The following is a 17,423-nucleotide window of genomic DNA, read 5'->3' on the forward strand; positions in this document are numbered from 1 at the left end:
GGTGAGAGGTGCAGCGGGCGACTTCCGGTCCGGAATGGTCGCAGCGGCGCAGAATTCGCCGAACCGCGCCGCGGAACCCCGCCACCGAGTTGCAAGCCCCGCAACCAAGCATCCAGCCTCAAGGCCGAGCGTAGAATTCGCCCGCAAGGACAGAGTGGACCCCTGCTGCGCAGCGAGGTGCAAGCCATCGTCGGGGCGGGTCGGCGCGCCTTTGCCGATCTTGCGTGCCGACACCCGCGAGGGTGCGCCAATACCAGAGGACAACGAACCCCGGGAACACCAAAAGACAGGTGTCCTGCGCCATCTCGAGGCTGGTTCGGGGATCGCATCAGTCTGGTCGAGGCAGCCGAGAAAAATCCAGAGACCCTTTCGCCACCACGGTCCCGGCACGTCCGACTGGGCAGGTGACGCCGCCGAGACGCAAGGTGACCCGGACCCAGCAGCCTTCTTGCCTCCTGCTGCATCCCGCTGCTGTCAAGCTGCTCCATGACATTGTTCAACGTTCCGGCCTGGCTCGCGACCACCTACACGGCGACAACGACGGTCTGCAGCTAGAGCTGCTCCCTCACCAACATGGATGGACTCAAACCGTGTTGCTGTCGGAGTAGCATGTCCCTCTCGCAGGAAAGCCTCAGGTGACGGCGGCCTCTTAGCGGCTAAAGGGTTATTTTAAGGAGGGGGGGATGTGGGGATCGCACGCGCATCCCGATATCTCCGGAGCGGCCACGCGGTTATCACGCGATAATCACGTGCTCGCTCGCGGAGGGTAGCGTGGAGAGGGCACCTTCGCCACTCCCGCTGCTCTTCGCGCCTGGCCGCGACGCTGCAGCCAAGGCACCCCGTTCCCTCCTTTCCCTTTCTTGGAACCGGGGAGACCCCCTCTCCGCCGCTCGGGAGAAGCGCTATTCCCCCGACGCATCTTTGTCTCACGGTGGAAGAGCTAGCGAACGGCCGCATCTCAAATCCGCCGCTGAGACCGCCGCACGCCGTCCCCCCTGTTGCGCCCGGCCTTTGTGTGCGACTCACCGCCCCAGGGCCCGAGCGCGGAACCACTTTGGGTGAGCTGAACTCTTATCAGCCTCTTTTGTGGCTCCCACATTGTGCGGTTTGTTTCACCCCAGGCGTGCGGAATGCTCCGCCGCTGTGGTTGTGTTTTGTGTTGTATTTGTGTGTGTTGTGGCTGTTGCTGTCTGTTGGAATCATTGTACACCAAGGTGAATAAACACCTTAGGTCGAGACTCACCCTGTCCCCACTGGCCTGAACCCGCCGTGGTCGCAACTCACTGCGAACCGCGGGTTAGGGGTCACAGCTCTGACTGCTAGGGCTGCTGCGAAAGTGCTAGGGAGCGACTGCCGCTCCGCCGGCGCTGTGCGATCCAGAGAAGGGTCAGGTGCGCACGCGCGAGCCTGAGTAATACCCCTATAAGTGTTAATCAGCGAATAATTACCACGTGTCATCCATCACCACGTGGTCGCCACCGCTGACGGCATGTCCCTGAAGGGACCATCCTCGTATTTCAAAACGACTATTTTTAAATATTACTGAAGGCTTTCGTAGAAACACTCTGCATACAATGCATAGTGCCAGAAAGCGCACCTCTGTTCTGCATAATCAAGCAATAGATCACGACATCACAGCTGTACACGTAGTATGATTCAGAGATATGAATCTTTCTACCTCCAATTGCAACAGCGCATGATGTTCAACGGCTTCTTAGATTTTCGTAGCTTTCCTATGTTTGGACCTGCAGCGGTGGCTTAGCGGCTATGGCGTTGCGCTGCTAAGTACGAGGTCGTGGGATCAAATCCCGGCCGCTGCGACCGCATTTCTAGGGGGGCGAAATGAAAAAACGCCCGTGTCCTAGGAATCGGGGGAAAAGATCCCTTGGTGGCCAAATTAATCTGGAGTCCCCCACTACGGCGTGCCTCATAATCAAATCGTGGTTTTGGCACATAAAACAACGCAACTCATTCATTTATTCATTCATTCCAGTGTTTGGGCTACACCACACTTGATGCGATCGGGATGCCTCATTGAGTATGGGCCACGGGTATGTGTGTGTGTATTGATATGTGCTACAGTGACGCAAGAGTATAGAATCCTTAGATTTATTTACACATCTGCTGTGCCTTTCTGTCCATTTAGGTCTCATCTCGTGTCTGTTCCTCCCACAGGCATCACACATCGGCTTTGTCCTCGTGACATCACTGTGTCGACGTCTCACTGTGCATGTATCGGCCTGATTTGGTGTTCGCATTTGGGCACAGTCTGTTAACGCTATAGTGCATAAATATTGCATGAAATTAGATGTTGCATAGGACAAGGACACAACTGTACACATCGCATTAGCTGTACAATACTTAATCAGCCGCTTCACTAAAGGATCGCTTCACGTAGATTCTAACATGTGCATTGTTTTATATGCACATAATTTTACAGCGAAGCTGCACACGGCTAGTCGATTTGTCTGTCCGTCCGTCTGTCGTCTGTACGCCCAAAACTCCTCCGGTGCAACACCATGCGAATGCACGAAACAAAAAAGCGAAAAAGAGGCACGCAATTGGCTGCGACAGTAGTGACATCGTTGCTTTCCGTCGCAGCCGAGCGGGCGCGCAGCAGTTTCCCTCCGGCTACATAAATGGGTAGGCCACGCGTCATACCTACTCCTGAGGAGCAGGCAGCTTTCGATCAGCAAGGCCGCGAGCAGAACCGGGAACCAGCTCCTCTACGCCGTCCGAATGCTGGAGCCCGGGCACAAGAACAGGCTCGTGCAGACGAGCGCAAGCAGCAACTGCGTACCGAGGATCCGGCCGCTTACCAAGCCGTCGTTTAATGAACCGTCGGGATTAACCCAGTGATAAACATCGGGGCCGCAGGTGTCAGCCTCGCTGGTTAACCATCTGTACGGAGTGCTTGGGTGGTGATTTCTTTTTTTTTATTTCTTTCATTTCGTTCTGCCTAACTCAGAAGGAGCCTGTTCGAGGACGCTGCTTTATGATGCGGGTGGGAGCGCAGTCACGTGGTATTCGCAATATTTCGCAGGGTTTATTTATCAGTACTCACGTACCGTACTCACGTACGGGGCAGAAACATGGAGGCTTACGAAAAGGGTTCTACTCAAATTGAGGACGACGCAACGAGCTATGGAAAGAAGAATGATAGGTGTAACGTTAAGGGATAAGAAAAGAGCAGATTGGGTGAGGGAACAAACGCGAGTTGATGACATCTTAGTTCAAATCATGAAAAAGAAATGCTCATGGGCAGGACATGTAATGAGGAAGGAAGATAACCGATGGTCATGAAGGGTTATGGACTCGATTCCAAGGAAAAGGAAGCGTAGCAGGGGGCGGCAGAAAGTTAGGTGGGCAGATGAGATTAAGAAGTTTGCAGGGACAACATGGCCACAATTAGTACATGACCGGGGTAGTTGGAGAAGTATGGGTGAGGCTTTTGCCCTGCAGTGGGCGTAACCGGGCTGCTGCTGCTGCTGCTGCTGCTGATGATGATGATGATGATTTATCAGTCGGAAAATATAGTACGCAATCAGCACGTCACAGTTAGATGTCCCTTGGCTGTGCCTACAAATGTCTCATTGACACTATGATAGTTATGGTAGTATGTCTGTGATTAGATAATCACAATTACCTAATAAATCTCAGTAACGAAAAAGCTACTGGCACTAACTCCACTGTACTGCAGTATGCAGTAGGTTTTCTTCGAGTAACGCATTGCTTTTTTTAAATCTTGGTGCATGATAGTTAATTGGAACACCCTGTATATGTTTATGACCTCTGCATGCAAGTGACGAAGTTTCCATCCCTAATAAATGTTATGAATTATTAGAAGTGTTTTTTTATTGAGTCGTTAGCTTTGCTTACAGGAAATAGAAGCGAGGCTGTGGAACGTACATATCATTCACGTGCATATCACACGCCGTTGATAAAAGACCCTACCGAAGGTGTCACTAAAGCTTAAAGGTTTTTTTCAGGGTCAAAAAGGCACGGAAACCATCTTGAAGCGAGGCGAACATACAGCAACATATTCATTGTCCAGGCATAAGCTAACCACGCTTTTAGAAATAATTGTTGATTGGCTACCACCTTCTCTTTCAAAATGTAATAAACTTTATGCTACGTATATATTTATATATATTGTATATGTGCATGATGTTTACAGTGGAAGCTTAAAACAATTTTCAATTGAGAAAATACGGATGAGGCAGCCACAGCTAGTGCTTCTAATGCACATGTGCACCTATTGTCAGGATTTGCAGAGATAAAGCAAATGATGGATTAAAATCGTGCACGCCCACGCCAACAATGATGCAGTAAGCTATTAGCTACAATAAAATTTTAAGTCAAGAGGTCGAGGCAAGTCAAACGAAACATCAAATGATGTGGCTGACAAAACTCTGGCAATGACACGTTAGGTGTATGTGCGTGTGGGACAAGGGGGCGGAGCCCCCTCCTCCCCCCATCCCCCCCCTCAGTCGGCGCCTATGCGTGGAGTGATAAATTCTCGTGACCGAACTTCTTGCGTAGCTTCTACAGTGCGTGGCACTTGAAGCGGAGTTTAGAAATCCGCAGACGCCTATGAGCGAGGGCAACGCGCGATTCCCTAGAACTTTCTGGGAGCCACCTGAGCAGAGCGGGACCGCACTCGAGCGGTCGCTCGCACAATCACAAGTGCGATTTCGAACAACGGTGTCCAGCCTTTGATTCAAAGCAGTTTGTCGAGAGGCCCATTCGCATCATGGGGGCGCAAAGCTTTCAACCCTTTAATGCCCAGTGTATCATATATGCTACGCTGCTTCGATACCTCGGAATTTTCATTTTAGCACGCTACTGTACACACAGCCAGCAGTAGCGCTCTTTATACTGTATATACGCAGGAGATACTGTTCAGCTGTGGGTACATCAGGAAACTTATTGCGAATTAATAAATCAATCTGGCAGGTAACTTGTACTTGCAATAATATTTCATTGCTGTCATATTTTTGTATAAATTTGTAGCCATGGCCAAAAATAGAGGTCGACAAGGTGTTCTAAATGCCCTTGATGTGGAACAGTGTTTGGGCATTGCAGGCTAATTTCGGACTGATGTGACGTGCGACGACTATCAGAACACTGAGTTCCGCGCGCTTCTCGAAGAAGCCCAGACGCGTTCCAGATACTGTGCCGACTATAGAACGCTGCCCGCTATAGCAAGCACCCTGACGCTGCAGGTACCGCTACTACGTGATCCACAAGCTTCGGCAGCTGAAGTTCCTCGACTCCCGCGCCGTGGCTGGCGCCGAGCGGGCCGAGGCGCGGCGCGTGGGCGCCTTCATGCGGGTCGCCCGGCCGCCGCTGCACGTCGGGGGATCGGCGCCCTGGGCCGACGGCGGCTCGGACTCGGAAGCCGACGCCTACCGGTACACGCCGCTGCCGCTGGTGCCCACGCACAACATTGGACGCCAGCGCAAGACCGTCTACGGGATGCTCAAGTACAAGTACACCGGCAAGCACTCCGAAGGGAACCGTTTCATCCGCAATGACGAGCTCTGAACTGCGCCCTCGTACGCATGTACGCTCGATGTACGACGCCCTGTGCACCCACGGGTCACGTCGTCGGCAGCGCAGCCTTTGTACGCGTAGCTGCGTGCGCTGCCGCTCTTATAGCCGCATAACATTCTGGATATAGTGGAGCGTTATTGAGCCACGTACCTTGATGGGACAGCTAATGGGCGCAAAAAAAAAGAAAAGGATGACACGATGCATGAACAAGCATAAACGATAAGGTAACCTGTGTCGTGTGCTCTTCGTGTTCCAAGTTGCGTTGTGGGTACTGTGTGCTGCCATTACCGTCGCTGTGTGTCTGTATTTTCCACCTGTTCTGTGTAAGTGTTACTATATAGGCATATCGACGAAGAGAACCTATATGTCGGCCGTTCTAGGTGCACCTACCAGCGATATTGTACAATCGTGTGTAAGAGGCGTGTGGTATGTTCTGCTGCCACGAGGAAATGCCTGGAATTCGACATGCGGCGAACCTTGGACGTGCGCCGTGAATTCTCAAATAGTACACGCGATATCATTTGGACTTGTTTGTGGCTTCCTTCGCATACCATGTCAGCAGAGCTGTTGACTATTGCGACACCGATTCGTACCAAATTTGTTACATCAAATTCGAAAGCACATATTAGCAACATGCGTATAGGGTATTTTCAGTGATGACTCAAAGATGACTGTACTGTGGATTTTAGAATGTGGACCAGCTGCGATTCCTTGTACAGGGTGTGACAAGCAGGGCGAAAAAAGAACTGGAAGAAAGCTTATCATTCCAGCATAACACCCAAGCTGCCCCACGTGCTCTTGTAGAATTGTGATTGGTTTTTCTAGCAACAAGAAAAGGTTCGTGACCATCTTTTTTTGTACATGTGCAGATACTCTACACTTGCACGTTATTTTGTAACGACGATGCTTCTTCGGCTCAATTAAGAATTCTTGCGTGTTCATTACTGGTGGATACGACTCTTGTGCAGTGCAAAATGTGTAAAATGTCTTGCCACGACAAATGTTGAGTGATTGCAGAAACAAAAAAAGCGTTTTTCTTTGCTTTTTTTAAATCCACGCTCTATCATCTCATCCTTCTTCACCCTTGGTGATTGTGTTTTTCAAGCTGTTCTGTTAGCGAGCTTTTGTCAGCGGCATTGTTATCATCCCTACGGTAAGTACCCCATAGCCTGCACGGTTGAATCAATCGCGGAGCCGTTTTGGTGGCATGCCGCTCCCCGTCAGTGACGCCAAAAAGGAACGGCCGGTTTACTCACACGGGCCAACGCCGTGAGGAATTACCACCTACTAAGCGTCGCTGATCACAGCCGCAATGATTCCATCTGAGAGCGTTTGCTTGCCGCTGAAGCGAAAACGCACGCGAATGCGGCCATTGTGGCCGCAATCTTGTAGCGATTGCTACCGCTCGATTCTACGCCACTCTTATGATCCACCGTTCACGGCCGCCTGATCACTATGGGGTCTTTTCGATTATCCGTGCCTGACAGTCCCGGACTGTCCGAGACGCTGCATACACAACGCTCATTGGCTGAAAGCACCGCCTTGGACAGTCCGTGACTGTCAGGCATGTATAATCGAAGAGGCCCAATTGATAACGCGGGCGAAGCGACGCTCTGACCCCTCATGACCACTGATGACACGAGAAACCGCAAACCATGGAGGGAAGGAACAAAATTGAAGGGCAATTTGTAAATTACGAAGTGCGTTCGGCGAAAGCCTGTGCCCATTCGCCTGACTATGCCATGTCTTCTTTTGCTTTTTTTTTGTGCATGACACTCCCAGTAGAATGGGCACACGTTTTCGCCGAACACACTTGGAATTTACAAAGTGTCCTTCAATTTTTTTTACAAAGATTGACAAAGTGTGTAATTTGAAGTAAACGATGGACTGTTTATTAATGAATTTTTTGTGTATTTGCTTTAAGTTCTCATGAATTCGTTATGCTTGGCTGGATCGACGTCTAGATAGCTGCCTTGTGATCACTGAAATGTACTGATATGTACTCGAGACCTTCGGCGGTTGGATATGTCTGGAAGACAAGATCAAGACAGCTGCCATGCTGCGTGGTGGCTGTTGTCATCGGTGTGACCAACTGTAACGCTAGTGAACTTTGTAGACCACTGACAAATGCATGTCTGTTCCTAGCGTCTTGGTGGAAATCCGCGACAACGTTCCAGCGCACGGACGGACGGTCGGACGCCGCGTGTATGAGCCATGCTTTCGCCTCAATCGCTTCCGTATCGCTTCCCTGGCCTTGGTGCCCCGTGACAGGTTAGCCCGCCGCATGCACATTCGCTCATTCTTCTGGCGTTTGGTATCGGGGGAATCCCCATTCTTGGGGCGCTTCTCCGAACCGCTTGCCGTGGAATCATCACCGGGCCGCTTGGGAGCTATCCGCTGCAAGAGACAGGAGAGTTGCCGCGTGCGCCGCTGTGCCATCACGTGATTGCTGAGAGAGTGTAAGGAGAGAGGCCACAGCTGTGGCGGCGCAACTGTTGCTGTGCGCCGCTGTGCCATCGTGCGATTGCTGAGAGAGTATGAGGGAGAGAAGCCACAGCTGGCACCGTTCCAGGGTACGGACGGTCGGACGCCGCGAGTATGAGCCATTAAAGGCTTTCGCCCTAAAGTAGGAGAGGCCCTGACGTCACGTTTTTGAAGCCAGAACTGCAGCCGTGTTGGTGTGCCATCTCCCTTTGAATCTGCAATATTCAATGAGCTCGCCGGAGCAGATGGCGCGAGCTTTGGAACTTGCATTGCTACGAGCCGCCAGAAGTGTGCGCTGCTAACGCGCGTCAGAACAAAACCTACCAAACTTCTGCAACACTACGTGCCCCTTTGCTTTTCGGTGACACTTTGAAGAAGACGACGAAGACCCAGGCCATGATTACGTCAGCGTCTTTGTTGTCGGAAGACACTCACAGACCCAAAACGCAACTGTCAAGCTTACACACCACACTCCGAACTTAGCTTGTCCCCCGAACGGAATGGGCTTGGAGAAATACCCAGGCGGAAAAATGTTATACCACTGTTTGGAGGCCGAGAGCAGCAGCAACAACTTCAGGAGCACGGTTGCTATGCAACGTTGACGTTTCGACCACCAGACCCAGCGCGCCTTTGCAAAAAAGTGCATGTGACTTCCGCCACACTTTCTCCAACATCCGGGCTGGCCGGCGCCTCTCTCTACTGCGCTTTCCTTCCTCCAAGCAATCCGACTCTTTTACGCACACACACACCCAGATAAACATATATATATATATATATATATATATATATATATCTGGGTGTGTGTGGTGCGTTATTGGACACGGTGGCCGAAAACTCAGTCTTGTGCTGAAACCTAGCGACAGAACTTAGAAAAGTCATCACGCCTTGGTCTGGAACGCAAATTCGTACTGCTGGCGGGCACATCGTAACACCGTTGGGCATGTGCACGGTCAGAGTACAAATTCGTGGGTCCACGTTTCCAGCCAGCTGCCTTATACTCCGCGATTGTTCTCGGGACCTCATCTTGGGCGTCGACTTTCTGCTAGAGTATGGTGCCATTATAGACCTCCGGGAGCGCACAGTGACTTTTCGACAGAAATAGCAGCGAACAACCGCGACAATTGCCGACGTAACGCACTTCGAGTTTACGCCGACAGTGTAACTGTACCACCACGCGCAAGTGTCCTGGTAATGGTCGTATGCGACGATCTGCGTGACGGCGAAGCTGTTGCAGAGGGCAATTCCTCTCTTATGCTGACTCATGGTGTATGTACAGCCCGCAGTCTCATTATGCTTCGAGGTGGACGTTCGGCGCTCCTCGTGACGAATTTTAGCCAGGAGCATCGGCACCTATTTCGTCGTACTACTATCGCTTTCGCTGAGCCCATAGCCGACGTTGCTGAATGCTTTGCGTCTATGACGAAGGGGAACCCAGCTCAGACACTCAGCAATATCGACATCAATTCAGACCTTTCGGAGGAAAAGCAGAAAGCGCAGCGCGAGTTGCTCCTTCAGTTCAAGGAGTGCTTCGCGTCTTCTTCTAAGGTACGCCAGACACCCATCACGAGACATCGAATAATCACGTATGACGATTCTCGTCCCATACGACAACTGCCTTATCGCGTGTCGGCGAAAGAGCGCAACGTGAGTAATGCACAAGTTAAAGAAATGCCTGACGATGACATCATACAACCATCCCAAAGCCCTTGGTCATCGCCGGTGGTCGTCGTCAAAAAGAAAGACGGAACGCTTAGGTTCTGCGTTGACTATAGAAAGTTGAATAACGTCACAAAAAAAAGACGTTTATCCGCTTCCGCTGATCGATGATTCGTTAGATCTACTGCGGCGAACCAGGTATTTTTCATCCATAGATCTGAAGAGCGGATATTGGCAAATCGAAGTTGACGAACGAGATCGCGAAAAAACTGCCTTTGTTACCCCGGATGGACTGTGCGAAGTTAAAGTACTTCCATTCGCCCTGTGTTCTGCATCGGTCACATTCCATCGAAGGATGGACACTGTTCTGACGGGTCTGAAGTGGCACAGCTGTTTAGTATACTTAGATGACATCGTCGTGCTTGCGGCGACCTTCGAAGAACATCTGAAGCGTTTAGAGGCGGTACTTGAGGCGCTCCGCTCCGCTAATCTCACACTAAAGCCAGAAAAGTGTCACTCCGGTTACGAAGAGCTCAAGTTTTTCGGGCATGTCGTGAATGCCGATGGCGTCCAGCCTGACCCAGATAAAACATCTGCTGTTGCTGCTTTTCCGACTCCTCGTGACAAGAAAGCAGTACGCCGCTTTCTCGGTCTGTGTGCGTACTATCGTCGCTTCATCGCTAATTTCTCGCGCATCGCTGAACCACTCATACGCCTCACGTGAGAAGACGCACCCTTCGTTTGGACGGATGAGCAGGACGCAGCTTTCACCGAGTTACGGCAACGCCTGCAGGAATCACCCGTCCTCGCTTACTTTGACGAGGACGCTGACACCGAGGTGCATACCGATGCAAGCAACATCGGTCTTGGCGCTGCACTCGTTCAATACCAGGAAGGCGTCAAGCGAGTCATCGCTTACGCCAGTCGCACCCTTTCACGCACCGAAATCAACTTCTCCACCTCCGAGAAAGAGTGTCCAGCGGTTGTGTGGGCCATCATGAAATTTCGGCCTTATCTCTACGGTCGCCATTTCAAGGTGGTGATAGACCACCATTCCCTGTGTTGGTTAGCCAACTTACGAGACCCAGCCGGGCGACTTGCTCGATGGAGTCTCCGTCTCCAGGAGTTCGATGTTACCATCGTCTACAAATCGGGCCGCAAACACGAAGATGCCGACGCGTTGTCGCGCGCTCCCGTCAAAACTTGTGATAAGGACATGGACGAAGACGGCGCATTCCTTGGGGCCCTCACCGCATCTGATTTGATCATACGGCAGCGCGAGGACACCGAAATACGCCCTGTCATCGATCACCTAGAAGGCCAGAATGCTACAATCCCACGACACATTTCTCGCAGTCTTTCGACCTTCTGCCTGCGAAATGGTGTCCTCTACAAGAAAAAGTCGAGTGCCAGCGACAAAGAGTATCTATTGGTCGTACCTGCCGCCCTTCGTGATGACATTCTTCTAGCCTGCCATGATGAGCCCACTTCTGCACACTTGGGATTTTCACGCACTCTTGCAAGAGTACGCCAGACGTACTACTGGCCCAGACTTTCTACCACGGTGAAGCGTTACGTGCAAAGCTGCCGAGAGTGTCAACGCAGGAAGTCGCCGTCTTTGAAGCCCGGGAGGTTACTCCAACCCATCGCACCACCTAGTGCGCCGTTTGATCAAATCGGCATGGATCTTCTGGGACCCTTTCCCTTGTCAGCCAGCGGAAACAATTGGATTATAGTCGCCACGGACTATCTAACACGCTACGCCGAGACGAAAGCTGTACAGCGTGCCACGGCCTACGAAGTTGCCCAGTTCTTTATCGATCACATAGTCCTCAGACATGGTGCCCCATCACATGTCATCACCGACAGAGGCACTGCTCTTACAGCCCAACTGATAGAGGACATATTCGAGCTGAGCTGTACACAGCATCGCAAGGCGACTGCCTATCATCCGCAGATCAACGGACTGACGGAACGGCAAAACAAAACCATTGCTGACATGCTGTCTATGTATGAGGACGTCCAGCATAAAACATGGGATCAAGTCCTGCCGTACGTTACATTCGCGTACAACACCGCCATTCAGGAAACCACACGATTTACACCGTTCCGTCTTGTCTACGGGCGCGAGGTCCAGACAACGCTAGACGCTATGCTCCCGCACGACACTGACGCATCACTTACTGCCGACGCCGAGCAACTTACTCACGCAGAGGAAGCTCGTCAACTTGCGCGCATACACATCGCGAAGCAGCAGAGTACAGACGCACGACGCTACAACCTTCGACATCGGCAAGTCGAGTACCAGCCAGATGACCAAGTCTGGGTGTGGACTCCAGTCCGTCGCCAGGGGTTGTCTGAGAAGCTCCTTAGTAGATACTTTGGACCCTACAAAGTGATACGCCGCGTTAGTGAAGTGAACTATGAGGTCATTATCGACGGTGCCGCGTCGCCTCGGCGTCGAAAGCACCACTCAGAGATAGTGCATGTCATTCGCCTCAAACCGTATTTCCTGCGTTAAGGCGACGCCAATCCGATCTCATAATACTTCCACACTTCCTAGTTTAGCAAGCATCGGGTCGATGCCTTTCTTTTGGCGGGGGAATAATGCCGCTAGGTGTCACGAGCCAGCGATGAAAAAGAACTTGGGACTGGAATGCGCGCTCAGCAAGAGACGGGCGCTGGCGTAGAAGAAGTAGAAGCCGAGGACGCCGGCTTGAATTTATCGCACGCTATCTTGTACAACTGTCTGCCTCGCCGATGCCAGGCACATCTTACATTGTCTTTTTCGTGACAATATATATATATATATATATATATCGAGAGAGAGAGAGAGAGAGAAGTAGAGTGTGCGCGCGTGATCTCGGGGTGCTCTGCACCGGCTGGGCCTGGCCTGTAGCTTCCCTCTCGGACCTCGCTTCACCCTGTAAATAAACATCATTCGTAACATCTTTGGTGGAGGTGCGGGGTAGATCTTGGACGATCCTAGACGACCCAGCTCTACAAACTGTCCGACGGAGTAGACGCTTGGCCGGTTTACGACCACAAGCAGCGGACATGGCCGATTCCAGAGAAGGCAATGATGACCCCACCTGCGGCGGACCAGACAGCAATCACGTAGGTCAGGCTGGCTACTGGACACCGCTGCGAGAGCCACCCATCTTTTCGAGGAAGGCGAACGAAGACGTCGACGACTGGCTTAACCACTACAACAGAGTGAGTCGCCAAAACCACTGGAGCACTACGAAGCAGCTGGATAACGTGGTTTTTTTTTTCTCGCAGGAACCCCCGCTCCTCTGGTTTGAAAACCACGAGAGCGTTCTGACAAGCTGGGATAATTTTGTTGAAGAATTCACCAAGTGCTTCGGGGACCCGATCTCTAAGCAAAAGAAGGCTGAGCAGACGCTTTCCCGACGAGCTCAATTACCTGGCAAAACGTGCAAAACGTACATAGAGGCTGTCCTGAAATTATGCGGAATCGTCAGCGCTACCATGACAGACGAAGACAAAGTAGGACATCTGCCTAAAGGAATCGCTGAAGATGTTTATAATTTTCTTATAACGAAGGAAGATCTTAGTACTCCGTCGGATCTGAAGAAACACTGCCGGGCGTTTGAAGCGCTGAAAATGAGAAGGATTGGGACAAAGTTTGGACGCTTGGACAATGTTACTGCTATTGCAAGTGCGTCCGTCCCAACCTACGATGACATCTCCAGGGTGATTCGGCAAGTGGTTAAAGAAGAGCTTGAACGCCTTAAAGTTGTTGACGACGCTCATGTGTGCCATCAGTGTGCATTTGATCATCGCTCTCGTGGGCCACCAGCCACATGGGCACCTCAGAGTTACCGAGAACCTCCCAGGACCTATGCTGATCGTACGGAGAGCAGCAACTTGCCACCGCAACCGACAAGTCTGGGACGCCGACAACATGCACAACAACGATTTGTTCCGTGGGCTCTTCCCTCCTGCAACGAGCCTGAGAGTACGTTTCCACCCATGTCACTGGTGTCACCTGCGACAAGTCGCGACTCACGCATTTGCTACAGCTGCGGTGTGCCTGGACACATTGCTAGGTATTGCCACCGCCGCCAGCAGCGTGCTCCACGGTTTAATCCCTACACACCCCGCGTGCCCGCTGACGAGCCCTGGCTGTGTCCCAGCTCCTTCCAGCGGCTGCAGCAGGGACGCGCGAGCCACAGTGACTCCCCGTTTGCAATCGCAGCCTCACGCCACCACCGACACAACAACGACGCTCTCCATCACCTCGTCGTCGCTCGGTGTCACCGCCGCCGCTGGGAGACTAGCTGGTGCGACCGACGGGGGTGAGGCCGCAAAATGATTATCTTCATCAAGACCCCCTTGTGTAAAATTGTTTAAACAAAGTGTGCATTTTAGTTGACAATGTGAGTGCTTTTGCTTTAGTTGACACTGGGGCGGCAATTTCTGTTATGAGCCTGTCCTTCAAAAATCGTCTTGGACAAAAAGTTATGTTTTCTTGGGATCGGAACGCTACCTTTCGTGGAGTTGGCGGGGAAATGTTACACCCACTTGGGGTCTGTTCTGTTTCAGTTACGATAGGGGACAAGACATTTCGAAGTGAATTTACTGTGCTTGCACGTACAACACATGACTTTATTTTAGGAATTGATTTCTTTCGTGAGTGGGGGGCAACTTTGGATTGTGGAAGTGGCGCTATTTCTCTTCGCCGCGACGCGCGAACTTCAATGACAGATAGCACCAGTGATGCCGCCGAAGTTCTCTCCGTGTCACAAGATGTGTCTTTGCCTCCTCAGACTGCAGTGTTTGTACCTGTCAATGCTTCTCCCTCTCATACAGGTTCTTGTTGTGGTTTAGCCGAGCCCGATTATAACAATGCGCTCAAGAAAAATGCGATAGTCCCTCGCTCCCTCGTTGTCACCACTGATGATTGTACTCGTTTGTGAACAGTGAACGTTTCAACCCAATCCATAACATTGCCGCTAGGACTTAAGCTGGCAAGTTTTGATGAACAAGCCATTGTCATCTTCGGAACAGTCGAAATGTCAAGTGCCGAAAAAAAATCCAACCCCGACTCCAACTATGATAATTCTGCTGACTTTAAGCGCATGATCAACAAGTCGCTGTCTTCTAGTGAGCAGTGTCTGCTGGACGCTGTGCTCGCTCGCTACGCCACAGTGTTTGATTTTGCTCAAGGCCAACGAGCGTCCCATACATCACCGGCGTCTCGCATGCAACACCGCATCCATACAGGGCAAGCAACGCCAATTCGTCAGAAGCCCTACCGCGTTTCACCTTCAGAGAGAAAAGTCATCGCCGAGCAGGTCGAAGAAATGTTACAGAAAGGAGTGATCCAGGAATCGTGTAGCCCTTGGGCTGCTCCTGTGATCCTAGTCAAGAAAAAAGAAAACTCATGGAGATTCTGTGTGGACTATCGCCGCCTAAGCGCCGTCACAAAGAAAGACGTGTACCCCCTACCACGAATAGATGACGCCGTCGACTGCCTCCACTCCGCGTCGTATTTCTCTTTTGTTGATTTACGGTCAGGATATTGGCAAATTCCCATGCACCCCTCAGACAAGGAGAAGACAGCCTTCGTGAAACCTGACGGTCTCTTTGAGTTCAACGTTATGCCCTTTGGCTTATGCAATGCTCCAGCGACATTCGAGCGATTTATGGATACCGTGCTCCGCGGACTCAAATGGGAAAATTGCATGTGCTATTTAGACGACGTCATTATCTACGGCCGGACATTTGACGAGCACAATCAGTGCCTGTCGATCGTTCTTGACTGTATCCAGCAAGCTGGCCTTATTTTAAACTCGAAGAAATATCATTTCGTTGAGCGTCAAGCCCTCGTATTAGGCTTTCTGGTCGACAAAGACGGCATACGACCACACCCTGAAAATATATCAGCGGTTCGCGACTTCCAACAGCCACAAACGGTGAAAGATCGGCGAAGCTTTTTGGGCCTTTGCTCATATATCCGGCGCTTTATCAATAATTTCGCACAGCTTGCCTCTGCCCTCACGTCTCTCCTTCACAAAGACACCCCATACTTGTGGATTGCTGATTGCGAGTCACGGCGCTCCCCGTGTTGTCATCAGTGACCGTGGACGGCAATTCACCGCCGACGTCGCTGAAGAACTTTTACGGCTTTGTGGTTCTGCATATCGTCATTCCACTCCTTACCACCCGCAAACCAACGGCCTCATGGAGCGCACGAATCGAACCCTTACGAACATGTTATCAATGTATGTCGCTGCTGACCACAAGCATTGGGACGCCGTCTTACCTTTTGTAACGTACGCGTACAATAGTGCCAAGCACGAAGTTACTGGATATGCGCCGTTCTTCTTGCTGTGCGCACGCGCTCCCCAGTGCTTACTGGACACTATTTTACCTTCATCGTGCCAAGAAGATCCTTCCATCGCCCAAACTCTGTATCGTGCTGAGGAAGCACGTCGACTGGCGCATCTTAGGACGTTGTCCTCACAAGGCAACAGCAAGATTAGCATGACGCGCTGCATATCCCCGTCAGCTTTACTCCCGGTGATTATGCTTGGTTGTGGACACCTGTTCGCAAAAAGGGATTGTACCGCAAGTTTCTCGCCACTTACACCGTACCATTCGTTATACTCAGCCGCTTGAGTGATGTGAACTATGTCGTCGCCAAAGCGACGGCAAGTAATCGGCGTTCACGTGCGACGCAAGTTGTTCACGTGGCCAGACTCAAGCAGTGCCATCACCGGTCCCTTTAACTCGCTCAGCGAGCTTCACGTGTCCCCGGGGAAAATGTCGCAGCACTGCGCGACTGAGGCTGAGAAAGAAGAAGTAGAGTGTGCGCGCGTGATCTCGGGGTACTCTGCGCCGGCTGGGCCTGGCCTGTAGCTTCCATCTCGGACCTCGTTTCATCCTGTAAATAAACATCATCCGTAACAATATATATATATATATATATATATATATATATATATATATATATATATATATATATATATATATATATATATATATATATATATATATATATATATATAAACGAAACAAGGGAAACCGAGGAGCTCAATTTTTGTCAATCATGATGAGATAAAGCCAACAAACAGTGAAGCCAAGGAATGCAAATGAACTGTTAGAACTTGAAATGTATAAAATAATAAAAAAGGGGGATGAAATGAAAATGGACAAAAAAATAACGTGTGGTCAGTGGGAGCCGAACACACAGCCTCCGCATCGCGCGTGCACTGCAGTACAGTGAACTAGAAGCAATTCTAGTACACTGTAACTGCACTACCAAATGTGCTACGGTGACGGCTATCAATCCGTCCACTAACTTAGGTATTTATGTTAAATAGATCTAGCGCTAAGAGTGTTAGCCAGCGCCACCCAGAGCCATGGTGGACGGTAGTGGAACATCCTTTCTTACCAGATGGCGTACCAGATATATATATATATATATATATATATATATATATATATATATATATATATATATATATATATATATACCAATGGAAAAACGAGACTGCGCACCGTTCGCTCTCAGGGTTTTATTTAGGGATACTGCAGGCCCTTTCTGGGGCATAACAGGATTGGGTGCATCAGTGAGTATGAACGCAGTACGGAACATAGAAATTAAAAAAGACAAACGCAAACACTACAGAAATAGTATTTACACAACAAAGGAACGAAAACACTCAGCCGGTCGGGCTAAAACACCTCAATCTCCC

At 50.7% G+C, this 17,423-nt stretch overlaps 2 protein-coding genes across 2 annotated transcripts in view; one reads left to right on the plus strand and one right to left on the minus strand.

The window, feature by feature from the left end:
• The window catches only part of LOC135919566 (leucine-rich melanocyte differentiation-associated protein-like), a 76,319-nt gene extending 69,707 nt beyond the window's left edge, over positions 1-6,612 (plus strand). Inside the window, exon 3 of the mRNA XM_070523097.1 lies at positions 5,226-6,612. Within this exon, the coding sequence (XP_070379198.1) occupies positions 5,226-5,547 (322 nt within the window). The 3' untranslated portion in view covers positions 5,548-6,612. The remainder of the gene's footprint in view (positions 1-5,225) is intronic.
• A 9,742-nt stretch (positions 6,613-16,354) lies between these two features.
• LOC139048641 (skin secretory protein xP2-like) overlaps positions 16,355-17,423 on the minus strand; it is a 105,066-nt gene continuing 103,997 nt past the window's right edge. The window contains exon 4 of the transcript XR_011507846.1: positions 16,355-16,609. The gene's annotated coding sequence lies outside the window, so the exon portion shown is untranslated. The remainder of the gene's footprint in view (positions 16,610-17,423) is intronic.

Source organism: Dermacentor albipictus, chromosome 8, assembly GCF_038994185.2.
Source record: "Dermacentor albipictus isolate Rhodes 1998 colony chromosome 8, USDA_Dalb.pri_finalv2, whole genome shotgun sequence".
Lineage (NCBI taxonomy): Eukaryota > Metazoa > Arthropoda > Arachnida > Ixodida > Ixodidae > Dermacentor > Dermacentor albipictus.